The sequence below is a fragment of the Drosophila simulans genome, chromosome 2L (assembly GCF_016746395.2).
Source record: "Drosophila simulans strain w501 chromosome 2L, Prin_Dsim_3.1, whole genome shotgun sequence".
Taxonomy (NCBI): domain Eukaryota; kingdom Metazoa; phylum Arthropoda; class Insecta; order Diptera; family Drosophilidae; genus Drosophila; species Drosophila simulans.
In genome coordinates this window covers 13128784-13154172 of record NC_052520.2, presented here as the reverse complement: position 1 = coordinate 13154172, position 25389 = coordinate 13128784, and the positions used below count along the sequence as shown (strand labels likewise).

General features: G+C 44.3%; 6 protein-coding genes across 10 annotated transcripts; 2 read left to right on the top strand and 4 right to left on the bottom strand.

Moving 5' to 3' along the window:
- Positions 1-1526: 1526 nt before the first annotated feature.
- Positions 1527-8886, top strand: LOC6732190. The gene is made up of 6 exons (XM_039294856.2): positions 1527-1535; positions 2244-2701; positions 2777-3932; positions 4061-4424; positions 6492-6672; positions 6738-8886. The coding sequence occupies exons 1-6, from the start codon at positions 1527-1529 to the stop codon at positions 7447-7449; spliced, it is 2880 nt and encodes a 959-aa protein (XP_039150790.1). The 3' UTR covers positions 7450-8886.
- LOC6732189 lies at positions 4485-5469 on the bottom strand. Its single transcript, XM_002079282.4, has one exon. It carries the CDS (start codon positions 5467-5469, stop codon positions 4624-4626), a length of 846 nt encoding a protein of 281 aa, XP_002079318.1. The 3' UTR covers positions 4485-4623.
- LOC6732188 lies at positions 5555-6427 on the top strand. Its single transcript, XM_002079281.4, has one exon. It carries the CDS (start codon positions 5555-5557, stop codon positions 6329-6331), a length of 777 nt encoding a protein of 258 aa, XP_002079317.1. The 3' UTR covers positions 6332-6427.
- LOC6732186 (probable phospholipid-transporting ATPase IIB) lies at positions 7884-22231 on the bottom strand. Of its 2 annotated transcripts, none has more exons than XM_016180088.3 (6): positions 20915-22231; positions 13833-14670; positions 12976-13750; positions 11563-12907; positions 11428-11501; positions 7884-11370 (listed from the first exon to the last, which is right to left on the bottom strand). In XM_016180088.3, exons 1-6 carry the CDS (start codon positions 21538-21540, stop codon positions 11237-11239), a joined length of 3792 nt encoding a protein of 1263 aa, XP_016024869.1. In that variant the 5' UTR covers positions 21541-22231; the 3' UTR covers positions 7884-11236. The 2 variants fall into 2 exon arrangements, with proteins under 2 accessions (XP_016024869.1, XP_016024870.1); XM_016180089.3 differs by lacking the exon at positions 20915-22231 and adding an exon at positions 15535-15934.
- Positions 18919-19345, bottom strand: LOC27208456 (translation machinery-associated protein 7 homolog). Its single transcript, XM_016184018.3, has one exon. The coding sequence runs from the start codon at positions 19220-19222 to the stop codon at positions 19028-19030; it is 195 nt and encodes a 64-aa protein (XP_016024871.1). The 5' UTR covers positions 19223-19345; the 3' UTR covers positions 18919-19027.
- A 336-nt stretch (positions 22232-22567) lies between the features above and the next one.
- LOC6732185 (UV radiation resistance-associated gene protein) lies at positions 22568-25382 on the bottom strand. 4 transcript variants are annotated; one of them, XM_016180085.3, is made up of 6 exons: positions 25261-25382; positions 24766-25208; positions 23840-24704; positions 23454-23776; positions 22991-23401; positions 22568-22920 (listed from the first exon to the last, which is right to left on the bottom strand). In XM_016180085.3, the coding sequence occupies exons 2-6, from the start codon at positions 25137-25139 to the stop codon at positions 22806-22808; spliced, it is 2088 nt and encodes a 695-aa protein (XP_016024866.1). In that variant the 5' UTR covers positions 25140-25208; positions 25261-25382; the 3' UTR covers positions 22568-22805. The 4 variants fall into 4 exon arrangements, with proteins under 4 accessions (XP_016024866.1, XP_016024867.1, XP_044779853.1 ...); XM_016180086.3 differs by having other exon boundaries at positions 23840-24707; positions 25261-25279; XM_044923918.1 differs by having other exon boundaries at positions 24766-25312.
- Positions 25383-25389: the final 7 nt, after the last annotated feature.

Below are 25389 nucleotides of genomic sequence, written 5' to 3'. Positions count from 1 at the left end.
CTCGGCTTTATGACCTGCAACGTTCTGCGTGCCCCTAATTGCCGCTGCAAAAACTATTGTCAAATTTCATTTTTTTCTTTCTGCACTTTTGTCCGCCAAGTGGGCTATAAATAAACAGCCAGCGCTGAAAACCATCCAAACGACTTTAACTAAATGTTGAACCAAACTTTACTCGCTCTCTTTTGGATCTTTTTATTATTGTTTTTGCCATCACGCAGAGGAGTCTTAAAGTGATGGAAGCAAAAAGTTTTCACACAAGTTAAACGTGGTTTTTCCACAGGAAAAGTGGAATTTAAAACCCAAAGAAAAGGACACAAAAAACACAAGCTGTGTCAGCGGATATGTGTTTTACTTAGGACACCATGAATTCTCTTTTGCACATTGACAATTTTATCAATTACCAATCTGGATTTTTGGCTAAAAGAAACTTGGAATTGATTTATCACAAAAATACCATTTGTATATATAATATGATCATGTAGATATACAAATCACAGCGAATTTATTGAATGCATCGAAGGGTAACCGGTTAATTACATTACAACATCAAATCTATTGGCATAAAATTATGTATTTAATTTAATTAATGCATATTATGAAAGGAGCCCACCCTGATTTTCCCCTGGAGTAAGCTCAGCGCAACAAAAGGGTGTTCAGGTCATGGTGAAAATGTCGGAAGTTCGGTTTAGGCCAAAAGCACAGACTTGTGGCCGGAAGTGGGTCCGTTGGCGTCTGTGTTGTGTGTGTGCTCCGAATGGCTGGTACACGGAGGATGGTGGCGCAAGTGCTTTTCCAAGCAAATTGCCAATGTAAATGTTGCAACAACCAGCTACAGGCAGCGGTGGTAGTGGCAACAACTAAATGCGGCCCCATGGCAGCTGTGCAAACAGCGACAACAAGAGCAACAAAACGAGTGCCAGTGCCTGTGTCCGTTGCAAAGTATTTGCTGATGACGTCAAAAAGCACAAATGCACACAGACACACACCCAGCAATTTTGCCTGCAGTTTCCCCGACATTTTCCCCACGCGAAGCAGACATCTCAACTAACTGCAACTCAATTCTGCAGCGGAAAAGCAACGCAACCAAAATTGCCACAACGGCGCTTCCTGGTCGCCGTTTTGCGTTTTGCTGAGGCACGCGCAATTTGATTTGATTTTATTGCCCCGCCCACACTGGCTAAGGACATTTCTGCAGCGAAAGGATAATGCCGTGGAAATGGTTTAGCCCACGGCATTTGGCGATAATAGGACAAAAATGGCTGCACATTATGTTTTTACAAATTTAATTCAACTATAATATTAGAAATTAGTGAAAATGGGTAAATATGTATGGACTATTTAAAAGTAATATAAATTTCTACCTACTTAAATCTTTTTCTATATTTGCAATAAAAATCATAGCCAACCAAGTCATCGCACTTCCTCAAATTACCATTTAATAGCCAGCAAACTCTAATTTAAAAGTTCAACAGAGTTCAAGAGTCGAGGCATCATAGTATGCGTTTGAATGCCTCTACACTTCTAAGATGTTCAACGTATGTTTAGAGAACATCCTTCCAAAGAAACTGCCTTCATGGATTCCATCCAACTGTTTCGGTTTTTGTGTGCTCCTTTTAATTCCTCGAAAACTGAGAACGTTTGCACGGCTGCAAATTGGCATTTCAAAGAAACGATTTCAGGAGCCATCAACTGTGTGCTCAGTGAATCGTACTTTTCATTTTGTATCCGTTACAATCTGGATTCGTAGTCGGGATTAAGGTGGCTCATGATGTTCTAAGCCTATTCAAACCATTTCATATCTATTAGCTTGTATAATAGCATATATAACTATTTTGGTTATCAATTATACAGAGAATACAAGCATAATCATGAATTTATGAAGTTGTAATACACTAATTGAACAGTCATTTATACAGATAATGATAAAATGCTTATACTTATTATAAACAAGAAACTAATTTACGCACACGCCCCTGTTTTTCTGTGTACACACGGCGTATACTTAACGCCCGCCTAATTAGTGCATTATGCACTCGCATTTGAAATGCAGTCGACTCAACTCAATGCCTCAATGCCTTGCTCCACTTACAGGCTTAGACGTCTTGCCACTTGCAACTGCAACAGGAGCAAAAGCCACAAAAGGACACAAAGGATAAGGAAGACAGCAGTAGCAACTGCAACAGCGGGGAGCGACGCAAACTATAGCCAAACGTGAATGCGGTAGACGCGCGTCGAAGCTGTAGAGGAACGCCTTCACATTGGATTACGCGCAGTTTTACTTTAGAGCGGTGCCAATTAGTGGCCAACAGCAGCAACAACAGCAGCAGCAACAGCACCAGCAGCTCGTGCAGCAGCAATTGCTAGCCCAGCAGCAGCAGCAACTGCAGATACAGCAGCTGCAGCAACAATTGCTGCTGCAGCGACTCGAGCGTGAGTTGCAGCAGAGTTACTCGTGCCTGCGGCAACGTTGGCTCACCGACTACGCAGCCCCCCATCAGCAGCATCAGCAGATTGCCCAGCAGCAGCAGCTCCTTGCCGCCCAGCAGTTGCAGTTGCAGCACCAGCAACTGCAGCACCAGCAGCAGCAGCAGCAACAACAGCAGCAGCAGTACAGCTACTACTTCAGTCGCGGTAGCACCAACACCGATCTGGGTCTCGGACTGGGCCTGGGCTTCGGTCTGGGCAGCGGCAACCTAGCCAGGTATTATCACAACCCCATAAACATAGAACTACTAATAGCACAGGTTACAATTTGCATCCTTCTCTGCCATTCCAGCTGGTACCATCTGCCGTCCACATCGGCGCACATCTATATTGGAACCACCAGCAGCGGCGGTGCCCCGGGCAGCGCACCGTATCCTCCGTATCCGTACCGGAGCGTAGGTGGATATTCCGGAGGAGGTTATCCGGCAGCGGCGCTCATTAACTTCGATGCCTCGCCGACACCGCTGTTAGCGTCAGCGGGAACTTCACCCGGCTATTTGCCACCATTGGCCATTCCGGCAGCCTTACCACCACCGCCACCGGCGCCGAGTGTAGCCACCGATTATTACTTCAGCAGCCGGAGCACACGGACCGTTCCGCCACCGGTACCGCCCACTCCGGCAGCCGTTGCAGCAGCGGCATCAGCATCAGCGGTCTCCACCTCGCCGTTCCGTGAGTACGGGAGCGCGGCGGAGGAGCTGCAAGCTGGCTATCGCTACAAGGCCACGCCACGCAGGCGGTACGACGCCTACGACAACTACGGCTATCTGCCTGGCTTTGCCAGCACCACTGAAGACGAGGAGGACCTGCTCGAGGAGTGCCTGCCGCAGGAACTGCTCTCCACGGACTGCTCGAGTCTCGAGGAACTGCGCTTCTTCCATCTGCAGGAGGAGGACGAGGACGAAGACGACGAGGAGGTTGCCACGCAGCTGGCCCACATCCTTGACCTGCCGGATTTTCTACATCCCTACGGCGGCAGCGGCCGGGACAGCCTGCACAGCCACAAGACGCCGCCGCAACACGAGTACCAAACGGAGCACGGCTCAGCCGCAGCGGGAGGAGCAGGATCTGCGGGATCAGACGGTCGGGGTGGTGGTGGTGGTCAGTCGCAGCGCGTCCTTGAGGACCAGCGATATCAGCCCTACCAATACCAACAGCAGCAACAGCAGCAGCATCACCAGCAGCAGCAGCAACTTCACCAGCAACATCAGTCGCACTTCCCACAGCAACATCAGCACTTCCAGCCGTCGCAGCAGCAACTGCAGCAGCAGTCCTACCACTCGTACCAATATCCCTCGCAGGACAGCTGCGAAGGCTTCAACCAATTCGCCACCAACGCGGGCAGCTGCCTGGGCAATCAGAGAATGATGGTTAGCAAATTGTGGAACAGCTGCTTCCCGGAGTTCACCCCGGACCATGTGCATCGCCACAACTTTTACCTATGCCAGGTGAGCCAGAGTTTTCGCACTGAAAAGCATATTCAGAGCCATAGATCTCTACCTTGGAATGGCTATTTTCCCATATAGATTATTCACAAATCCTAGATCCTTTATCTAATAAGCTTCTTCATATTTAGTGGCAACGGAACACGCAGGTGCGCATCGTTTACCTGTTCTACCGATGGATAACGGCCATCACCTGCCTGGCGGCACTGGTCTGCTCCTTGCTGGACATCGGGCGCACGGACGAGCACTTTGAGCACCACTATGCCAAGTGGTGGATCTACTTGACCCACTGGGGACTGCTCTTCTGCACAGTCCAGGCCTGGCTGGCCGCATGGATAGTGACCCAGGGCATGATGGTGGAGCGCGAGGACTTCGAGATCGTGCGGCAGGCGAAGAAGAGTCGCCTGCACCACTTGTACTGGGTGCTCTACACCTGTGCCACTGTCTATGCGTTCATCGTCACCATGTGCTATTGGCTACTGGTCCACAATCCTGGTAAGTGAACCATATTGGCGCTAAGTTCGAATTTCCAGTACACCATATTCCACGATGATATTTTTGGGGGAATAATTATATTATATTATTATGATATTATTTTAAGGAATAACAAAAAATTTTGCGGCACCTAATTTAATTGTGCACAGCACTTAGAAAGACTTACAAAAAACCTAAGCCACAAAAATGGCGCCATATCCTAACTGGGGGCATCCAATGTGTCCACCGAGAAGCGGTGGGCAAATATAATGCCACTCACAGTGAAGGCATAATTCATGAACATCTTGGCGGACGCCTCCAAGTACTGGTGAGCTACGTAACCAGACCGCTTGTGGCACAGGAACAGCTTCTGGGAGTTGTACATGGCCCAGGGTCCGAAGAACACCAAACAGACGCTGGCGGGCACGTAGTATCGCATCTGGAGGCGGACGCCCAAGGCCACTGAAGAGACCAGGAAGACAACAATGCTTGCTAGGATTAGGATCCACAAGTTGGCGGTGAGGAATCCAGGTACCCACAGCCCCAGCAGCGTATAGACAACCAGCACGCCAATGCCAATCAGCACAAATGGCCACGTTAGATCCTGTTCCAGAATGTGCAGACACACCACCAGCAGCGTGAGGCTCTCAAAGATGCACCCAAAGACAATCCAATTGAGCGGGAAGGTGAACTGCAGTCGCCGGAAGCCCACGAAGGCCAGCGTCAGGTTGATCCACGAAAGCAGGAGCAGCAGGACGGACAGGCCGCGGTTGGCCACACTCAGCTGCGGTTTCCAGCGGTACGTGGATCCGAGCCACTGCAGCGAGGCCAGGGTCACCTGGATGACCAACAGCAGGCAGACGTAGGTTCGGAAAATGCAGGAGGAGAGTTTCCGCCTCTTTGGAAGTCGGTTGATGCTGGTGGCAGCCTCCACAAAACGCTCCACTTCCGAGAACGTGCTTTCACTCACGCTATGACTTGCCTCGAAGTGGCTCTTGGAGCTATAGGCTCCAAAGGATCGCACGCTGAAATTTGGGACTGATGCCGATCTGGTTACACCTAACATACTGGCTGTCAGGCCGAACTGTCGCCTTTGACACTTGACACGGGCGCCGGGAAACAACCAGAAAACGAGGAAATCCCCCACATCGATGAATGATCAGCCAGTCGATGGCGTCGTGCGCCTCCGTCTCAAGGTGTCCCAGTGGATCTACGGCATCGCGGTGCTGTTCATTGTCCTGGCCATTGGGCTGCTCATCTTGCCGGGCCTGTTCAGACGATACCTCCTGGTTCCGGATGTAGTGGCTACCTATTGCTTCTTTGTCATCGGATTGGTCACCCTGTGCGTCTATGTCAACGTCACTTGGCTGCGCCGGAAGTTCCCCTTCAACTGGATAGTCAGCTGCTGCATAGCAGCTTGTCTGGCTCTGGGAACGGTGTGCACCCTTTCAAACCAGCGGACGGGACACGTCCTGCTCCTGAGCATGGAGATTCTTGTCATGATGTCGCTGCTCCTGCTGGTCGGCTCATATCTATTGCCCGAATGTCCTGCAGTGGCCTACTTGTTCCTCACTTGGTTCATATTCGTTGTGCTCTCCTCCGTCCTAATGGTCGCCGTTTGTGTCCACGTGTCAGATCAGATGTTCTCCTATGAAGTAGCCATTCACTTTGTGCTCTGGCAAGTTATATGCCCACTGATTGTGTTCCAGGCGCAGGTCATATCCGGCTATTGGGAGAACTTGCCGCCTATCCTGGATAGGCCACTGTGCTCCACGATGCTCCTGTTCGACTTTCTCGCCTGCTACATCTTTCTTGACTCCGCCGATGATGTTGGATTTGAGTTCTACTACGCTGGCCAGTCAGAAAATCAAAAGTTTTTGTCCAGATCCGTTAAGAGCCAGTGGGAGATGTTCATGGACTCAAACTAGGGATTTCCTAAATTGGACACCTGTGAAAAAGCCTCCCCTGCAGGGCAAAGTGTATTTTATAAATATAAGGAAAGAACAACGTGCATTTTAATCGAGTTCTTTAGAAAAAGAAAACCATTTAATTAAAAAACATATCTTTTGTCTATCTTTTATCTTTTAGAAATCCATAAGATCGATGCGCTAAACATAATGGTCCATGTGCTCAACACGATTATAATGCTCATCGATTTGGCCATCGTGGGGCATCCGATCAAGATGAGCCACGCCTACTTTACCACTGGCATTGGCCTGGCCTACGCCATATTCACGGGAATCTATTTCTTGGCCGGCGGAACAGACAGGTGACTTTTAACCCAACTGGATATGATTGATCAAATTAGGATGGTAATGATGTTTGTTTTCGCAGGAAAAACCAAACTGCCATCTACCCGATGATGGACTGGACCAAACCGGGCAAGGCGATCATAGTGACGGCCTGTGCGATCATCTTTACGTTCTTCGTTCACTTCTGCTGTTACCTCCTTTACCGCGGACGAGTCTGGCTCTTCACCAAGCTATGCATCCGTGGACGGCACAATCGGGATGGTGAAATGGGTGAGGGCCTGAACGATGACTCCGGTTCCCGGATGGGCGGTGGCGGTGCCGGAGGATCAGCCGGTGGCGGAGGAGCAGCTGGTGGCTCGGTGGCTGGCGCTGGCGCTGTGGGCAGCAGCCAGGACTACGCCCATCAGCAGCAGTATCCCATTGCCCACACGGAGCAGCCGCGGGCGGGCAGCCACCAACAGCAGCAGCAGCAGCCGCCGGGCAGTTACCAGCTGCCGCCACAGTATTCCGGATATCTCCAACAACCAGTGGTCGCCGGCGTCAATGTGGGTGTGATCAGTGCAGAGGGCGTTTACCAGCCCATTGGCACGGATACTGGACGCACCAGTGGCGGCGGCGATGGCAAGCACAAGTCCTCCTCGGGATCAGCAGCTGGAACAGGATCGGGTCAGGGTCAGGGACAGGGATCGGGTTCGGGTTCGGGCTCGGCACTGACGCGCACCGTAGCCCATTTGGATGCGTCGCAACGGGAGCAGTTCCTCAATCCCAACAAAATCGTCGAGTACAAGATGTAAAGGCGTTGCACCCGGCACCGGTATACGTTCCACTTGTCCATGAAGTTTCTGGAGAAGCACTGTGCCCAGTGCGAGGCGACGCGCAGCGCCATCTGCGAGGAGGAGCGCCATTTGGCATGAGCACAGTGGTTAGTTTTTAGATTTGCTTTCGAGACGTCTAGTTTTCGAATATACCTGCCAGGCCAAATCGATTGATCGGGCTCAAATCAGTATTGCACATGGTATTGCTATTTTTTTTTTGGCAAAGTAGTTTGTAACCGTAGTTTCGTAATTTTGTAAAAGCTTTGCCAATCCTTTTTAAATGTGTAGACGCTTCTCAGTGTGCCGCATAGCATGCATGCAAATATAGCACGACAAAGTTTTAGAATATTAGAATTGTTCCATTAATGCAAAGGATTACCGTTGAGTGTATTCGGACTTTTTTTGAATGGTAATCTTTGCGGCAAGTCGTTCCAACAGTTTAAAACGTTTTAATGGACTAAGTTGAACACGATGTTTACATTTAACGAAACCCACTCACAGTATTTAATTTGCAGCTCAGTTATCTATGTATTTCATGACATAATCAAGCAATTGTGTTCAAATAACAAATTAACACACTGTCAGCAATTATTTTCAGAACCACACAGCGCTAGAGAAAACCGAGTAAACAAAATGACATACTGCCTACAATGATTTAAGTTAGGAACTTTTTTAATTAGCTAAGTTAACCATTTATCCACACAAATTTTATATATCGGTGCAGGTGTTAAGCCAATTCGTGCATCATCATCCGAGGCAGAAGAAGGGATAAACAATTAATAGATGATTTAATTGAAATGAAAGGGTCCTTTTCAAGGTCCTTGGGATTATTGAGCACAAGGATGGCGAATAGAATTGGCAGTTTTTTTAAAAGGAGCTCAACGGCGCCGAACAAGGAGTACGTGAATGTAGAGCAAAGAACATTAATTTTAGGATACGCTTGGCATTGGTTTGCTTAGTAATTAGTGAATTGATAACATAAAATACGTTTCTTTATATGAATATATTTTCCCAGCAAGCTCAGTCGCTGCTAGAACACTCTAATAAACCTTATTCTAGAAAGCACGACGTAAAGTATTACGATTAACAATATCAGAAATAAATATTTTAGCATACGATGTTGAAAAGTATATTGCAAAACGTTTTACTTTTGACTCGAATCCAAATACGTACCCTACACAAAACCCTGATATCTTGCTTTTGTTGGTTTCTGCGAGTATGGAAGATACTGAAAACAGTGACTCGATTTATTACCAGACGGAAACCTATATATGTAAATAGTTGATTTCGTTTATGTTGATCGACTTCTAACTATATTCAAATGCATAGCAAAAATTTAGGAATCTGTTGAAGAAAATGTCGATTCCCGTGAAAAGGAAGGTATAGCAACCTTGAGTAAAAATTCAGAAACAGCAATGAAAAAATACAACTGAAAATCAAATGCATTGAATAAAACTCGTCAAGAGGAATGTGTTAACAAGCTAAAGCAAAACAAATATAACAAAATATTTAAATAAATATACAGAAGCGAATGCAGAGCAAATAGCATGCCCAAACTATAACTACATTATTGAATAAAGATGTAAGACATAATAGCGAAGTAAAGTAAACAACCATTAATTTTTGATAGATTTACATAAATTAAACACTTTCTCCTAAATAAATCCGATCATCCACAGGTATTCAGGTATTTTTATTTCCACATTGTTTGAACCCAATTTCTTTTTAGAGAAGCTTTACCAGTTTTGGTTGAGGGACTGCAAAATGTCAGTTTCGCACGCTTTTCCCAAATTGTTTTCCAAAAATTTAGCATAAATGTATAAATGAATGTTTATATAGACTGAATATTATTAAAAAGCAAAAAAAAAAAGAAATTAACAAAGTATATAACCGAACTAACACGTAAATGGAAGCGGTTAAATCTTTTCGGAATTGTAAAAATATAAAACGAAAAACGCAAGATTTCATATTAGCCACAACATACAACAGTAAACACATATCAACAATTAGAGATGATCATTCTAAATATAAAGATATTAAAGGAGATGAAAGAAATGTTTCAAATAAAGCAAATCAAAGTTGACCTCATCAAGAACCACACATAAAAACCACAGTAAGAAAGTAAAACTTGCATTAAAAAAAAATGTAAAAATGTTAAACAATCACTATAACGTATGTATATGCAGAATATATTTAGCAGAGGAAAAATTCAAATATTATATTTTGTAGATTTTTAGTAAATTAGAAGTGAACGATTATGAGAACCGATTTCAACACACACGTGCATACATATGTCTACAAAAATATTTATCCCAAATATATACATCCCCCATACCCTTCGAAAAGTAGCTCAGCTCTCTGTACCCAAGTTGAGAATTAGAATTGAAATTGTTGATTGAACAAATGAGGAAATGGAAAAGCTTTAAGAAACCAAAACGATTGGACGACACTTTTATACACCGACATAAAAGTTGAACAAAACGGCTCACTTGAGTTCTTGGCAATGAGTTGGCTCACCAGGTAGTAGTACACGAAAGGCTCAACAGAATTCAGTATTAGCGGATGGCAAATTGCTGCGAGTATACAAAGAAAATCAAAATGTTATTAACAAAGCACACCAAGAATAAATCTTAACAAATAAAACTACATGTGTTGATGAAGAAATAAAATTTCAATGTTGTGAAATTTGAGGAAATAAAATACAAACCAAATTGTTTACTTCAAAAGTATTTCTGCGCATTTAAGCAAAATCGTAAAACAATGCTTCATCATTTCAACCTATAATGAGTCGAAGTTTTGCTAAGCAATTAACAACCAAGTAACGAAACAAGAAAATAATTAATTGTTAGAAAAACCATGAAAGTGTAAACGCTAATGGATGTCATGCATTTTAAGAGCATAGCAAAAGCTAAACTATTATATTACCGACAAGAGAGAACACAAAATTCATTAACTTACGTACGTAAGTATGTTTGTATGTGCGTACATGCATAATAAAATATATTATTAAAATTATTATGTATTTCAAGCAAAGAATTGTGAATTAGTAATAAACAGAAACAAAATGTCAAGCAAAATGGTAAATAAAAAATGTACAATACAAAAATATCTGCGTTGTTTTTTGTATCTGAAAGTGAATCCCCCAGTAATACACACCAAATTTCCTCTTTAATTAATTAATATATGTATATTTTTATTTATAATTATTATTACACAATGCAATGCAATTTCTAAGTCCTTATACAAAATCTATATTTTTTGTTTTACATTTTAATTCTTATACCATGGTAATTGATTTCATTATTAGTCATAGTTACAGTTATTATTAATTTATTTTATCTTTAAATAATTAGTAACATAATTTGGTTTTTGCGACTTAAATATTAATCAAATACACACAGGTATACAAAACTGAAAGATATTTTAAAACTTTTACGCCTCACGCTTACAAATAAGAATCGGTTTGATTTAAATTACAATTATCGAATCACTTCATCTTTTGTATTTCGTGTAACTTTAAAAATTAAACAAAAATACCATAGAGAAAAGTGTAGTGTCGAAGATGGGAAGTTTAACCTGATATCACGTATATTTGGGATTGGTGCGGGTATTGGCAAAACAAAGAATAGTTGTGGGATGGCTGCCAAGTTAAAATAACAACGCATCAAGTGGTAGATAACAAAGAAAGTTTAAATTGTGAACAGAACTAAATGGAAATTATAGTCAGGATAATTTGTAATTTGTATTTCATTTGCCAGGCCGCCATCTAAGAGAGCTTCAAGTAAGAGGGCGGCGAACATTTCTTACGCAAGAACTTGATTATGTACAATGGTAGGCAGGAGACCAGCGTGATGAGAGAAACCTTCCACAGAAAATCATACGACCAAATAAACTCCCAGTCTGAAAAGAACAGAAATGTTATTATATTCTCATAGGCAGAATTTACGATTTACGTACCGAAATACTCATGTAACACGGCCAATGAAATGAGATAAAGCGCTAAACTGAATAGTTCCGCTAGCACCATTAACCTGTGAACAAAGCAGCAACGTTAATAACACAATAAAGATTAAAAGCGTTTACAAAACTCACCTATGCCAAGTACGCACGGTGAGTGCCACCATGATGAGCTCAGTCATGATTAATGCCGAGAAACTGATCGCCACAATGTGGATAAACTCGTCCACAAAGAGTATTAATGCTCCGTACATGATAACGCCGCCTTGGTATATGCTAATTAGTACCCATATAAAGAAGGTCTTGTAGCTTAGACTGCGTCCTTTTGACAAATCCTTGTAAAGCTCTGGGTATGTGACGGCCGTCTCCGATGTGATATCCTGATCCAGCACCAATGAGAACACCGGGAACATAGTGTACAGCGTCGAGTAACCGACCATGAGAAAGCCCTGATACAAAGCAACCGAGCTGAGGTAGAATACCGCTGAGAAGACCGCCTGCAATGTGGTTATGATCAAGCCGCGGTGGATAACGAACTGGGATAGTGCCGCCGATCGCTTGTAGCTCCTGCGGCCGTGGATAAGCAGGAGCTTGGCGATGTGCGAGAACTGCGGAATGCTGAAATCACCGGCCAGCGAGGCTTGTCTTCCCTCGCGTCCTTCAATTCCAACTCCAGCGTCCGCCTGCTGAATCATGCTGACATCGTTGCCACCGTCACCCACGGCACAGGTTCGTTTGCCTGTGTGCTTTTGGATGAGGGCCACCACCTGTGCTTTCTGTGTGGGCGAGCAGCGACAGCAAACGACAGCCGGTGAGGCCGTGGCCAGCTCCAGGAACTCTGGTCTGTAATACTGCAGGCAAACCTCGAGGGATTCGCCTGAGATGACCAGTGCATGACCCTGCTTACGCCGGAAGCTGTTGAGCTCCTGGTGAGCATCGGTACGCGTCTTTACGGAACGCAAAACATGGAGTCCCTGGTTCCGGCCAATCAGCTGTGAGGACTTGGCAATACAGCAAGCAGTCTCCAGCTTGTCGCCCGTTAGCATCCAAACGCGAACTCCGGCATTGCGCAGTAGCTCCAGCGTTGGTCGTACGTTCTCCTGCAGACGATCCTCTACTCCTGTCAAACAGAGCAGTTCCAGTTCACGCTCAAGGGATTCAGTGACTGCCGCCACTTTGGCGACACGATCAGTAATGCTCAGTCGTGCAGCATTGTAGCGCGTCTCAAAGTCAGAGTACTGTTCCTCGGTGAGAACCTTCTTAGCCACAACAAGAGTGCGAAGACCCTCCCTAGCCATGTTTCCTGACTCCTCGCTAAGCCAGTCGTTGTACTGCACAATACTAGACATAACCACGTCGGCACCCTTCAGGTAGAACGTTATCTGACCCGTTTTGCTCTCACGCACTATAATTCCCATACGCTTGCTCTCGCTGGTGAATGGGAAAAGCTGCAAGATTTGATAGTGCAGAAGAATGTCATCTAGAAAAAAAGGAAAAACAAAATCAGCACCTGATTATGATTGATTTATTATTTATACAAATACTTACTGTCTTCGCTGGGGGTCTTCACCTGCAACGTCATCGTGTTGAGATCCCTGGCAATCAGGGTCAGTCCCACCTGCTCAGTCCACTTCACTAGTGCAATCTCGTCTGGAGACGCAGCCTGATACTGATGCTCTGTGTCCGTACTGCCAGGTGCCTCGATGTTTATCACAGATTTGGTTGGCGAGTTGTTACCGCCGGTAACGGTCGATGCCGTGGACACGGATCGGTTGTCGTCGTCATCGCTTACCGGTGTAACATTGTGACACAGGGCCAGTGCTCGCACCGCCTCCCATTCCCGCCATCCCTCCGGGCGACGCATCCTGTTGCCAAACATCATTGGCTTGTTCGACTCTCCGCCGCTGCTCGAACTCGATAAACTACCCTGCTGCTGTTGCAGAATGTTTCCCGATAGCTTCTGTATCATCTGCCCTATGTGATGAAAAGTGTCTGCATCGTGCGATACAATGCCCAAGTGGATCTTCTTGAACACCATCTCGTTTTGTGTGAGTGTGCCCGTCTTGTCGGTCAAAACATAAGAGATTCGTCCCAATTCTTCGGGTATGGTGGTCGATCTCACTACAGTTCCCTGGATGTTCGAGTCGTTTTGCATTTGCCATGAGTAGAACGCCTTTCCCATGTCCAAATTGACACGCAGACTGATTGGAATGATGTAGGAGAAGAGCAGAACGAAGCGGAACATGTATCTGTACCAAGGACCGCCGAAACCCTTAAGCATCATCATGACTAGCGACAGTCCAAGCACGGCGCAGAACAGAACCTGTAGAGAGGAAAATCCGATTGAGTTTAAAACAGTACCAAAACAGAATCTTTGTAATACCAATATACATTTACGCTCTTACCTTAGTCAATCCGTTAATCTCCATGTCTAGCAGTCCAACTTTGGACCTTGGCTGTGAGTTATTCATCACGCTGCGCGTTTCGCAGCCAGTATATATGACAATTCCTGTGGCTGTTCCTGCGGCTACGACGGTGTTGGCCCACAGAGTATTCTCCACACTGAGACCGGTGTCTTCGCTGCCGTCTGCCATGCAGAAGGTGGCGATGAAGCTGTGAATGTCGTTCTGTGGCTTCTCCACGTAAAAACTGGCATCGATGCTATGTAGCTCCGAATCTCGACTGAGCTTTTGAGTATACGGAACTGCGAGACGTGGTTTCCAGTCCGTCTCGCCATCCAGTTGGTCCGTACGAACGAATACCGATCCACTGCGATCGCTGGTGCGCAGCAGGATCAGATCCGCTGGCACGCGCTCGTTCTTCTCTACGATTATGACGTCACCGACCTTCAGCTTGGAGCTGGGCACCATCTCGTAGCCGCTGATGTTGGTGGCCGACAGTCTCTTGTACTTCTGCGAGTTTACCTCGTGATCCCGCTGATGGCGACGCAGATCGTCGACCGCCTCTCGACAAATGGTGACCATCAGCACGAAGCCGAGCGGACCCCAGTAGGTGTACGGGTAGCCGATCCGGATGTCCGGAATGAACTGCGACAGCGCCATCAGCAGGAAGTACAGGTTGAGGAAGAAGCGAAACTGCTCGAACAGCACCAGCGGCAGGAAGGTGATGAAGTTGTACTTCTGGTTCCGGATCTCGTTCGGTGGGAACTTCTCCGTATTGACCCGTCCGAGATTTACGGTGCGGGCTCTCAGCTCCCGTGGCCGGAACCATTTTCGCCAGCAGCTGTAAAGACAGACGAGGATCAGTACCACGGCGCCTTCGGTAAGAATGTGAGCCAGAAACATCCTTCCGGCCAATATTTCCAGTCATTATATAACCCTCTTAGTTTTACAATCAAATATATGACGAGCACGGCCTACGAGGTTCAAGCTTTAGTTATTCAATCTTTACTGGTTTACATAGAATTTTGTATATAATTCGAAACATAACGAAAAGAAGGGGTTGTAACGAAACTATAGCTTGCTATCAAGCACTTAAATATTTAAATCAAAAGATAACTAACAATTAAATTCTAAGTGATGATGTGTCACGTCATACAAAAAACCGTTTAAAAACAATTTAGATTGATGAATAATCTATTAATAACGCTCGAATATGTCATTTGTAACCATTGACTTGCATATTTAATTGAATTCCCACGAATGGTGAACCTTTTAAGGCACTTCCAACCGTTATTGAATCTATAATATTCGTATTCTGATGGGAAATCCCTACTTGGTAGCAAGTGCTCTGCCCAGGGAATTTAAATTTCAATCACAAAGTCTGTGAGCTACAGACATACATATGTAGAAGACGACCTTGGGTGGAAAATCGATAATAAGAACTCGAATAAAAAAAAAACAAAAGTGAAAATTCAGACAACAACAAAGGTTAATGGTGTATATGCATTTGTGTGTGGGTGTTAGTGAGTGTGAGAGAGAGAGTGCGAGTGGGAGATGGAAAGCCAGGCTTTGTGTTAGAAAGAGAGTAACTGTAGTATAGTGCATATAAGTATATTTATACTGCATCCACCTACTAAGTATAAGTAAGCAAAAAAAAGCTGATAAGCAAATGGCACACTTAATTGGGCCTATGTATGATTCACACCTAAACAGATACCAGCGATTTCGCTGGCGATTCAGCAACGGAATGTTCTCGCGCGTCATGGGCGTTGCAGCCGAGTTCTGGGAGGTGGCATCATCCATGTTTGCTGGCCGAGATTCGCACTTATTTGATATTCCCGAAATTATTTATGTAGTCTTGTGCAGCTTTTGTTCTCAGCAGTTGCAGCTGGCACTTCAAATCGATGTTTTGCTTCGGTTCTTTTCACATTCTCACAGGCGCGGCTCATGGCACACGCATTCACTGAGCAGTCCGAGTAATAAAAGTGCGTGTTATGCAAAATTCTTATGCACAAAACAAATGAAAAAGTGAAAATTCCGTATGAAAACTGCGTCGTCTGCGCGTTTAACCACCCTGTTTTTGCGATTCTATAGAAATCAATAAGGGGGAAAGTGACAACTGTATGCTTGTCGTTCGCCAGCGCTGCCATTAGAGTTTGCTAACCGAATCTGGCAACGCTCTAACTTAGAGCGCCAAATTCAAATGAGCCATCTGCCGGGTGGAGATCTTTATGACACATTTATTGCTCACTCAACAGGTCTTCTCGTCGCTTTCGTTAGCACTCGGATGTTAATTAAATAAGCTCTTGCACGTTGTCTACGCTTCAGCTGCTTAGATCAGCACTAGCGATGTGCTGCTCCTCTTATTTGTTTGCCCACGAGCGAACTGGTTTTTCTACAGCATTTTTTTTCTTCTTTACGACCATTCTATTTGGCTGCTTGCGCTAGACGTGTGCGAATAGGAGCGCGCTTCGAAGTTTTGTCAATATAGCACACACATTCGTTGGCCAGACGATTTCGTGTCATGATCTCATAAGAAAAAGTTGCCAAAAATGCTTAAGGGAAAGTTCAACGACCAGTCTGCCACAGCAACAGACAAAACAAAAGGGCCAGCAGAATTAGCTCACCTGTGTGTGACTCATGCTGCACTTCAAAGTCAGCGCTTTTGCCGCCGAAGCCTTGTGGCTCCGCCATAATCCCGATGTGTGTCACGCTCGTTAAATACGCCTAGATGCGTTTTTAGTGTATATTTTCGCCTTTTTTAGAGGCTCGCTTATCAGTCGAACTGCGATTCAGCTGAGGTATCTCATCCTGTCTACCCACTGAATTGAAATGCAATCGTCAACAATTGCAGCGGCCATAACAAACAATTGCCGCAATTCGTCTCGTTCTGAGTAATTAACTGGAAATCTCAAAACGAATTGTAGACCTCAGCAGTTTGGATTCCATGCTGCTTCTCAACCAAATATTGTTTTCCGCCTTTCCTATTAATTATATATTTAACCAGCTGCTATTATCGAGATTTGTGCAAGTGTGCACATTTCCGGCTTTATAAACTGCAAGATTTAAAGTTTTCGAATAAAGTTAAAACCGTTTGAGTCTCACATTTTTAATGATTGAAAAATGCACTTTTTTACACTAATACTTGAAATTTAAAATCAAATTTCATAGAGTTTCTTTATATTTTAATATGATATATATACAAATAATAGAGCTATGTATATGGATGTCATATTATTACATCGAATGAAAATCCTTCAAACGAGGGTATAAGATAAATATTCTTATCAGTTCTGTTGTCTGTGGCTTGATAGCATTTCATTATCTTTGACCCAGATCAAAACAATAATAAAAAATTCGCAGAATATTACTTTGGTTAGTAAGAGCGTAAAAGTAATGCATGTAAAAATGAAACAAAACTCAAACATAAAATGCAACGAAACCGTCAGGGGAAATACTATTTTTCACTGATATAGTTTTCTGAAAGTACATGAGCACATGATTTGTGTAATTTATGCATTACTCATTGCTCATGCCATTAAACTTCTTCAACCATTTTCATTTATCGGCTGTGTGTCACAAAAAAAACTATTTACAAGTTTTTTCACAAGTAAACTAAATATTAGAGGGCTCAGAAATGTGTTTAAAATTAACTTGAAAATTTGAGTTATTTTTTTATTTTTAAATAATATTAAATATATTTTTATTATTTTATCATTATTTTTATTATTATTATTATTATTTATTATTTTTGTAGTTATCGGGCTTTGAGATCCTGAAAAAAATTACTTTACAATCATACCAGCTTTAATTCAATGAGTAATTATTTAAAAATATTATTTTTCTGTTCATTCTAAATTACACGGTTGCTTTACTCATTATTACTTGTACATAAATATTTTATGGATTACTGATTATTTTGTTCCAGTATCTTGAACTTACATGCCGGAAATTTTTAAAAATCCTCAAATGAACTGCCACTTTGGCTAGCGATAATATAATATTAAATATTTTTGAAAAGCGAATGAGTACATATCGGTTTGCTATATGTACCATATGCACACATGGCGATTGCGGAAAAAGGCAAATATGATTGGTTATTCGGGCGGGAGTGGAACGCTAACACGTGTACAATATACCCTTTCACGGGTAACCGGATTGGAATGAGGTGAGCCATGAATAGTGTGACTTGCGCCGCCTTCTGCCTTCTGCCTTTTGGTTATTAACCCACATTGCCGGTGGGTGGAAAACAATGCCAGGCCAAGTTGCGGGCGTCAATCGTTGAGGCATTTCACCGCTCAAGCCAACAAGCCCCCCGGTTTTGCCGTGGCTTTTTTCTGTTCCCAGCCATTTGCATTCGCAACTAGATAAACAGCTAACGGCGACTAGAAAATAATAACATTAGGCGTTACCATTGACAGTTTGTGGCGTCCGCGGGGGCGGTCAGGGCGGTTGGGGGGCGTGGCGCACTAATTTGCATGCGGCTAAGTGAAAAAAGCTTGGGAAAAGTTTTTTGTCAGCTGTTGGTAATGGCTTTGGCTGTAGCCATTACAATAGCTTAAGTGTGATTGATTCGAGACTTTAGCAAACTATTGAACAGGTTTCAAAATTTCACTGTAATATTTAATATATTTATGTGAAATCAAGTAAGTAATACAAGTTACTTGCTTTGTAGGTTATCAGTAGCTCTTTCACTTGATAGGGTAATGGTATATTTTGGAACATAGGGTAGCTGGTTCCACCACAGTGGCCACCGTGGCAACAACAACAATCGCACCAACCAACTGTGCCGCATGGCGCCTCACTTTGCAATTCTAATCGGCCTGTCGAAATCTTTGAGCCTCATATAACCGAAACGGCAATTGGAGTTGAGCGTCAACAAAATGTAACGAAAAACCCGAGAAAAGTTTCGAGCACCCCGAAAAAAGCTAGGCTTTGATTAGGGAAACCTTGAGGAGAAGTTGAAGCTGTAAAGGCCTCAAGTTATTTTCGTGGTCAGTGGGCGATAACGAGTTAAAGACGCACTTCAAAGGCAACAAATGACATTGAAGCATTGAATTTGGAGATGAAGACAAATATACACCAAAAGTTTTAGGTTTTTTCAGCAATATTTGCTGTACAATAACGTGAAGACTTTAATTTCTGCATTGGTGTGTTTTGAATATGCTAAGGAATTCATATGAAAGTGTGGCTATGGATCACTTTTTGCCGGACTTCTTGATCCCGCCGCCGAGAAGAGGTCCCTTCTTGGCGGCACCTGCCTTGGCCGCCTCCAGAGCCTTCTGCTGCTCCTTCTGCTTTTGCTTGAAGGCCATGTCCTCCTCGTCTAGATTCTTTGAGTCCTTCTTGGGCGCCTTCAGAGGCTTCTTCTTACCGCCATCGCGTCCAGACATTCTGACTTGCTATTGCCTTTTCCCACGTTTGTCGATTTCTATATCAGTATTTGTCAATGTTTACTTTTTACACATTCAAGTGACAAACAGATTTTCACATAAGGAAACGCTTTGTCAAAACTTGTGTAGTATTGATCATGTAATGTCATAGAAGACTTAAAAATTAAAAAATCTTTCCTGCAATCATTTGAAGTTGGGCGGCAGCGAAACTTTCAATTTTTATCACAAAAAGCAGAGTCCGACCGAAAAAAGTAAAAACCAAAAACCCTAAAGCGACTCACTTCTTGTGTGCAACTCGTTTGTATTTTTTAGAAACCTTGAATACATGATTGTGTGGCCGAAACCAGCTGAGGAACTGGTTTTCGAATTTTTAGCATTTCTTGGTGACTTCTTGAGTCGTTTTCGTTCATGTTTCTTATTTTCGTTCGCCCACCAATTGGGCTTAAAGTCGCACGGCAAACATCGATTAAAAATGCACAGCTAACGGGTGCTGTTGTGTGTGTGTGTGTGTGATATTTGTGGCCAAAGTTTTGCGGCAACAAGAGTTTGTACTCTAAAACAAAAACAACAAATAATAAGAAAAACACTCGCTCAGTGGGTGGAGCAAGCATGGCTAGCAATGTTTGCGTTTCGTTTATGCCTTGTCACCCAACCAAGTCGCTCGTCTTGGCCACTATTTATAGCCATGTTTTTGTTATTATTTTCCATTCGTCGAAAATCTTTTGCACCAAGTCTTGAGAGTCGTCACGTTTATCGATTTGCACAGACCGTCGTCGGCGCGCAGAAACCGAAATGTTTTTAATTTTCTTTCTACGATCCACTTACAGACGTGTCTGCTTGTTCGCATGTGCGGCCTTTCTCAAAAGTTCTCTCTAATTAGGTAAATTAAAAATATATCTTGGAATCGCTATATATATGCCGTACATACATATATGCTTTATATACAGTTGCATTCATTGTGTATGTCACACATGTGTGGCGCACACAAACTCACACATTCAGCTAGAATTTATTTTCTTGGAAATGTGTTTCGTAAAAGTTCTAAGTTAAGAAGAACATCAAATTGCAAGACAACGCTGCTCGTTTTGAGAAACCACACAATGATATTTGGCTCATGCCAAAAAATAATAAACAAATATTTCAAGTGGCAGAAACAAAACAACAACTTGTTTGCGAAAGTGATAGAATGTCTAGAACGATAGAAAGGTCAATGTTTTTTCTTGCCAAATATTTAATATACATTTCAATTATTTATAGAAGTTTTATAACTATTGTTGTCAGCATTTTATAAGCAATGGTATTCTACGGGAGCACTGATTAAAAATGACACAAAACGAAACTATTTCACACGAAATTTAAAATGAAGCGATAAGAGCGAATATTTCTTCAAAGTAGTAAAATATACATATTTTCAAGGTCTTAATGCGATAGATTAAATATGTTGTTTCATGCTATAGTTATAATAATGTTAAATGCTTTGTGGTAAAAGTAAAAAAAAAGCTTATGTATGTGCGAAAATATAAATTATTTAACCATTTTCCCTAGAGGTAACACTTTCCCATGTTTTGCTGGCCAGTGAACAGCTGTTACTCCCGCCGCCACCAACTATTGCAGCAGTGAAATGGAAATATTGCGCATACGCAGCGTTGCCGTTGGAGGGTAACGACTGGATCGCACCGAATGCACACTCACCTGCAGAGGCACAACTTGCAGACGTTGCCAATGCTGCGACTCTTGCTTTTCCGCCGATTGTGCTGGTAGAAGACCGTGGATGAGCCATTTTCCGGATCGATGACGGTTGTGCTGTGCGTAGCGCCATTGCTGAGATCCCCCGTGGCAGCAGATCCTCCAGATGTCGCTGCACTGCCATCGCCGGTTGTTACTTTAATGCCGGTGGCACTGCCACTCCCACCACCAGCACCACCACTACCACCCCCAACGCCACCGATCGATCCCGCCCCCGCGACGCCCGATGACGTGTGCGTTAATTGCGCCAGTTTCGAAATGCTGCTGTAGCTACCGTTTGAGTGTTTGGCGCGCTCGCGACTCCGCTCATTTCTATAACGTATCTGGCCGGCGGCAGAGCCAAAACTGTTGGATCCGAAGAGATTGCCCAGAAAGCTGCCTCCGCCGCCGGCGGCAGAGCTGCCAGCGCCGGCGTCGACGCCGCTGTAGCCCATGGAGCTTTTGCGTCGCCCCCTAATGTTGTTGTTGTTCTGTTTCCCGCTCGGTACATCGCGGCGTATGAGCAATTCGGTCTCCGAATCCGTTTCGCTCTCTTCGTCAAAATCTCGTAGCGGTACATTGCTCTCAGCCATTTTCAAGCCAAGAGAGCTTAAAAGAGAGCAAGCGTAGTCAGCTTAAAGTAATAAGTTTTGATTAAGAGAGAGTTTTGGCGCCTGAATTGACTAATTAGCACCAGAAATGCAGTATTACTCTCACTTTCAAATGATATTATCTCAGAAAAATTAAATGCTGGGTACTCAGTTAGTCTTATTGCCACGTTTCCATTGAGCAATTTTCAGGCGTAAACGATGGGTGCTGCTTATCACACCTGAGTTTTATTCTTTTATATTTTGTTTGAGCGGTAAACAGGTAGGGTAAACACACTATATATACGCGTAAATCACAGGCATTCCCCGTCGTCCGCTTATCAGTGGCTACAGTTGCCGGCTACCAAATCGTGACCGTAAATACCAATTGCCTACTATTGCTCAGCGTTTTAATTTAATTGATACGAATTCGATAAATAAAAGGCCAAGGCCCGGGCCACACACACATATGCACATGCACCACATTTAGCACGTTGAATTGTAGGCTTCTCACGTTTTCAATTATTAAATCGATTATCCCAGTACGTTTGGACCTTGTTTGGAGCTTCGACAGCACATTTTTAATTTATTAATAGCCCGGATGTAGCCCGAAAAACATTTAAATCCCGGAAGCAAGTTGCCAGCGAAATAATTTTGGCCAAATGCTAATCAGCTGGCTTTACAGACGACTGTTAAAGGAACGGAACGTTTTGCAGCACTGTCCAAGCAGAGGCTGTAATCTTTTGAATTTAATAAGAAGGATTTAAAGCAAAACTTGGATTTTATATTGAATAGCTATAGTCAAAATAAACAGATTGTACACCATTATGTAGTAACGGAGCACACGGTATAATTTTCATGAGGTAAAGCAGCAATTGGTCTTCATACTTCGCAACACTATTTGGCGCCTAATTCAAACTTGAATAAAGAAAAAAAAAAGATTAGGAGTTTCCGCATCGTAACCACTTCGTTTTTCGTTCTCTTCCAAGTATTTCTAACGTGTGTCATCAACATTAAATAAATATTTGTCATGTATAAAATATTTAATGTTTATTCGTAGCTTATATTAGCAAACAAACAATAAAAGGGAATTTACACAGAGATCTTAAACAACTAAAAATAATATTATCGCAATGGACTACCGTTCACATATACTTCACCATTGACTTTTATAATTTAAAAGTATACAATACGCGACCAATACCAAGAAATCCGCTGAGTTGAAGCCGCTAAACAATGCTATCTTGGATATTGGATATAATCGCATTAGCTTAGCTGCGCTCAGTTTGCAGGGGTATGTTGGAGTCCGAATTGGAATAGTTATGCTCCAGTCGCGGGCGAAACTCATCTTCGCCATCTGAATAGGACCCCATCGAACGGCAAATGCTGCAAGAAAATTACAATATATTATTATTCAATTTTATCTACCATTTAATAAATATATATAATAGATTACCGTTGAGTTGACGCATAGCCTTCGATTGCCAGTGCCTGACTCACACCCGGCGGCAACAGCTGCTGGAGCAGTGCATCCTTGACCGCATTGACGCCAGTCGGCAGTGGCACATGATTCATGTCGACCGAAGAGTGCGATTGCGACAGGTGCGGCGCCGTCAACCCATTTGCCAAGCGTGCTTCTCCACCGCTAGCTCCAACTGCAGTTCCATCCCGTTCGTCGACCTCATCCCTCTGCGTTCTTTCGATGTAGCGAAGAGTGCTGAACAGCTCCAGCAGATTGCCAAAGGTGTTTCGCAGATCGCACTGGCCCGTGATGTCGAAGCACAGCTGCGAAACATTCTGGCGCAAAAGGTAGATGGCATACTTTGTTTGCTGCGACGGCAAAATGGAGCGTGTGTACAGAGGAAATCTAAGAGGGAACAATAAGATACTAAAAGGTAATATTTAGTCTATGTGCTTACTCTCTTGTTGTGTACGTCAACTCTTTGATATCGTCCACGATCCTTGCTTTCGATGGCTCGTACAGAATACGGTTCCTCAGAGGTCGATCCATAATGATGGCCAACATCTGCACCAAATGGGCAACATAGCTCAGTGCCGCACTCACTGCCAGCGGCGAGACGTTATCCAGGAGCTGTGCGTTGGCTGCCTGACGTGACTCGCTCGTGTATTGCTCCATGTGGGGAAAGGCGATGCCGCAGATGCTAAATTGCCGACCGCCCACATTCTGGATGTTATAGATCTCCTGTAGCTCTAACACCAGTGTCGACATTCGGCGCTCCACCTTAAAAAGGTAAAGAGGTTAATTAATATTGTTGTTAAATATTATTATACTCCGCGGCCCCACCTGCCGTTCTATTTGTCTTTTTTGATCGCGCTGTTCCAGATGTTGAGGTGCCAGGGTTCGTAACTCCAGGCGCTCTTTTTCCAGTCGATGTCGCTGGCTGTGGAGCTCCCATTGCTGTGCCTCCCGCTGTTCTCTCATCTCCTGTAGACGTTGACGGGTGCGCTCGTTTCGTTGGCGAAACGTTTCCCGCTCCGCTTTAAGTAGCCGCTGTTGACTGCTTAGCGCTTCGATCCTTCTAGTTAGCTGCTGGGCATTATAAAGCGTGAGGGGCGCGATCTGCTGCTGCTCGGCGAGCAACACGCTCAGGGCGCGGCCCATGGAATGGTATTGATGGGCGGAGTGGTCGCCGGACAGCGATGTCGTGCGGGGCTTCAAGCGCAGCTCGTTCCTGGTCACACAGTGTACACTGAGGCGGGCTATTTCTCGGCAAACCTCGGCCATTTGACGCCTCTTCTGCTGATGCAATCGTTGCAGGCGTTGCAACGTGAGAAGCTTCTCGAGGTTGTTGCTGCGCCGAATCTCCTGCCGTTGGCATTTCAGCTGTGCATAGCGCATCGTACTCATTCGCAGCACGGGACTCGAACTGCGACTGACGACCGGCGAGTTTATGCCCTCATCCTGCGGCTCTTCTAGCTCCTCTTCCTCCGCATACTTTTGGTAGTGCAAATGCAGCTGCGACTGCAAGGCCTGCTCGCTTATCATCGACGGGGAGGCAAACTGCTCGCCGTTCAATTGAAAGACCAAGCAATTTCGTCCGCACTGGGACAAGGTGAGGGGAGACAGGGGTATAAGGCCGGAGAAGTAGACGCCCCAGCTGAACAGTAGTTCAGGAGGGCGTGGCAGCCTGCTGGGCGTTAACTGGGATCTTCTGGAAGTAAGTTGGGTGGTGATAGCAGAGTTCTATTTGCAAGCAGGCTCCTATTTACCTGAACACATCCTTATGTCTTAGCTCAACCTCAGGCGGTTGGATATCTCGTCTTTCCGCCGGATAGTGCTTCCACACCTTGACACACACACACTGCGCATTGGTTTTCCGCCAGGCCTCGTCGTCCGTACAAATCTCCGCCCACTTTTGCTGTTGATGACGCTGCGGCAGCTTTTCGCTGGTGTAGAACGCTTCGCTGGCCTTGTCCGTGTGCAGTGTGTAGTAGAGGAGAACATCATCCGGCTCCTCCAGCTCCAGCGACTTCTCATGCGGCCAGGACTCAATATTGAATCCCTGAATTCTGTTGAGGTTCCGCAGTCGTAGTTGCTGGGTGGCTAGGGGCAGCCACTTGCGGCATCGCGGCCGTAGATTCATCGTAAAACGCGATTCCGGCCGATCTGCGGATTACGCGGAGCCCGCAGCCCAGATCATTTTACACTAAGACTACGTTTGTTATAGTTTTTCCACAGAAACTTTTAACAAAAAAAATGATTACCCGAACAGCTGTTTCTAGATGCATAAGTGCTGCAAAACACTGAAGGCAATAGTGGTGGCAAGTGCACCGTTCAACTTTTATTTTACTAATTTGGCTATTTTCCCTTTTATTCCAAATTTACACATTACT

Excerpts from the sequence above, each read along its gene's own strand:
- LOC6732190 (XM_039294856.2), top strand. Across the intron at positions 2,702-2,776 it reads GGCAGCGGCAACCTAGCCAG|CTGGTACCATCTGCCGTCCA; the intron begins GTATTATCACAA and ends CTGCCATTCCAG. Across the intron at positions 6,673-6,737 it reads TTGGCCGGCGGAACAGACAG|GAAAAACCAAACTGCCATCT; the intron begins GTGACTTTTAAC and ends TTGTTTTCGCAG.
- LOC6732189 (XM_002079282.4), bottom strand. The coding sequence starts at position 5,469 with ATGTTAGGTGTAACCAGATCGGCATCAGTCCCAAATTTCAGCGTGCGA.
- LOC6732188 (XM_002079281.4), top strand. The coding sequence starts at position 5,555 with ATGAATGATCAGCCAGTCGATGGCGTCGTGCGCCTCCGTCTCAAGGTG.
- LOC27208456 (XM_016184018.3), bottom strand. The coding sequence starts at position 19,222 with ATGTCTGGACGCGATGGCGGTAAGAAGAAGCCTCTGAAGGCGCCCAAG.
- LOC6732186 (XM_016180088.3), bottom strand. The coding sequence starts at position 21,540 with ATGGCTGAGAGCAATGTACCGCTACGAGATTTTGACGAAGAGAGCGAA. Across the intron at positions 14,671-20,914 it reads TGCAAGTTGTGCCTCTGCAG|CTGCTGGCGAAAATGGTTCC; the intron begins GTGAGTGTGCAT and ends CTGTCTTTACAG. Across the intron at positions 13,751-13,832 it reads AGATTAACGGATTGACTAAG|GTTCTGTTCTGCGCCGTGCT; the intron begins GTAAGAGCGTAA and ends TCCTCTCTACAG.
- LOC6732185 (XM_002079278.4), bottom strand. The coding sequence starts at position 25,139 with ATGAATCTACGGCCGCGATGCCGCAAGTGGCTGCCCCTAGCCACCCAG. Across the intron at positions 23,777-23,839 it reads AAAGACAAATAGAACGGCAG|GTGGAGCGCCGAATGTCGAC; the intron begins GTGGGGCCGCGG and ends TACCTTTTTAAG. Across the intron at positions 22,921-22,990 it reads GGCTATGCGTCAACTCAACG|CATTTGCCGTTCGATGGGGT; the intron begins GTAATCTATTAT and ends ATTTTCTTGCAG.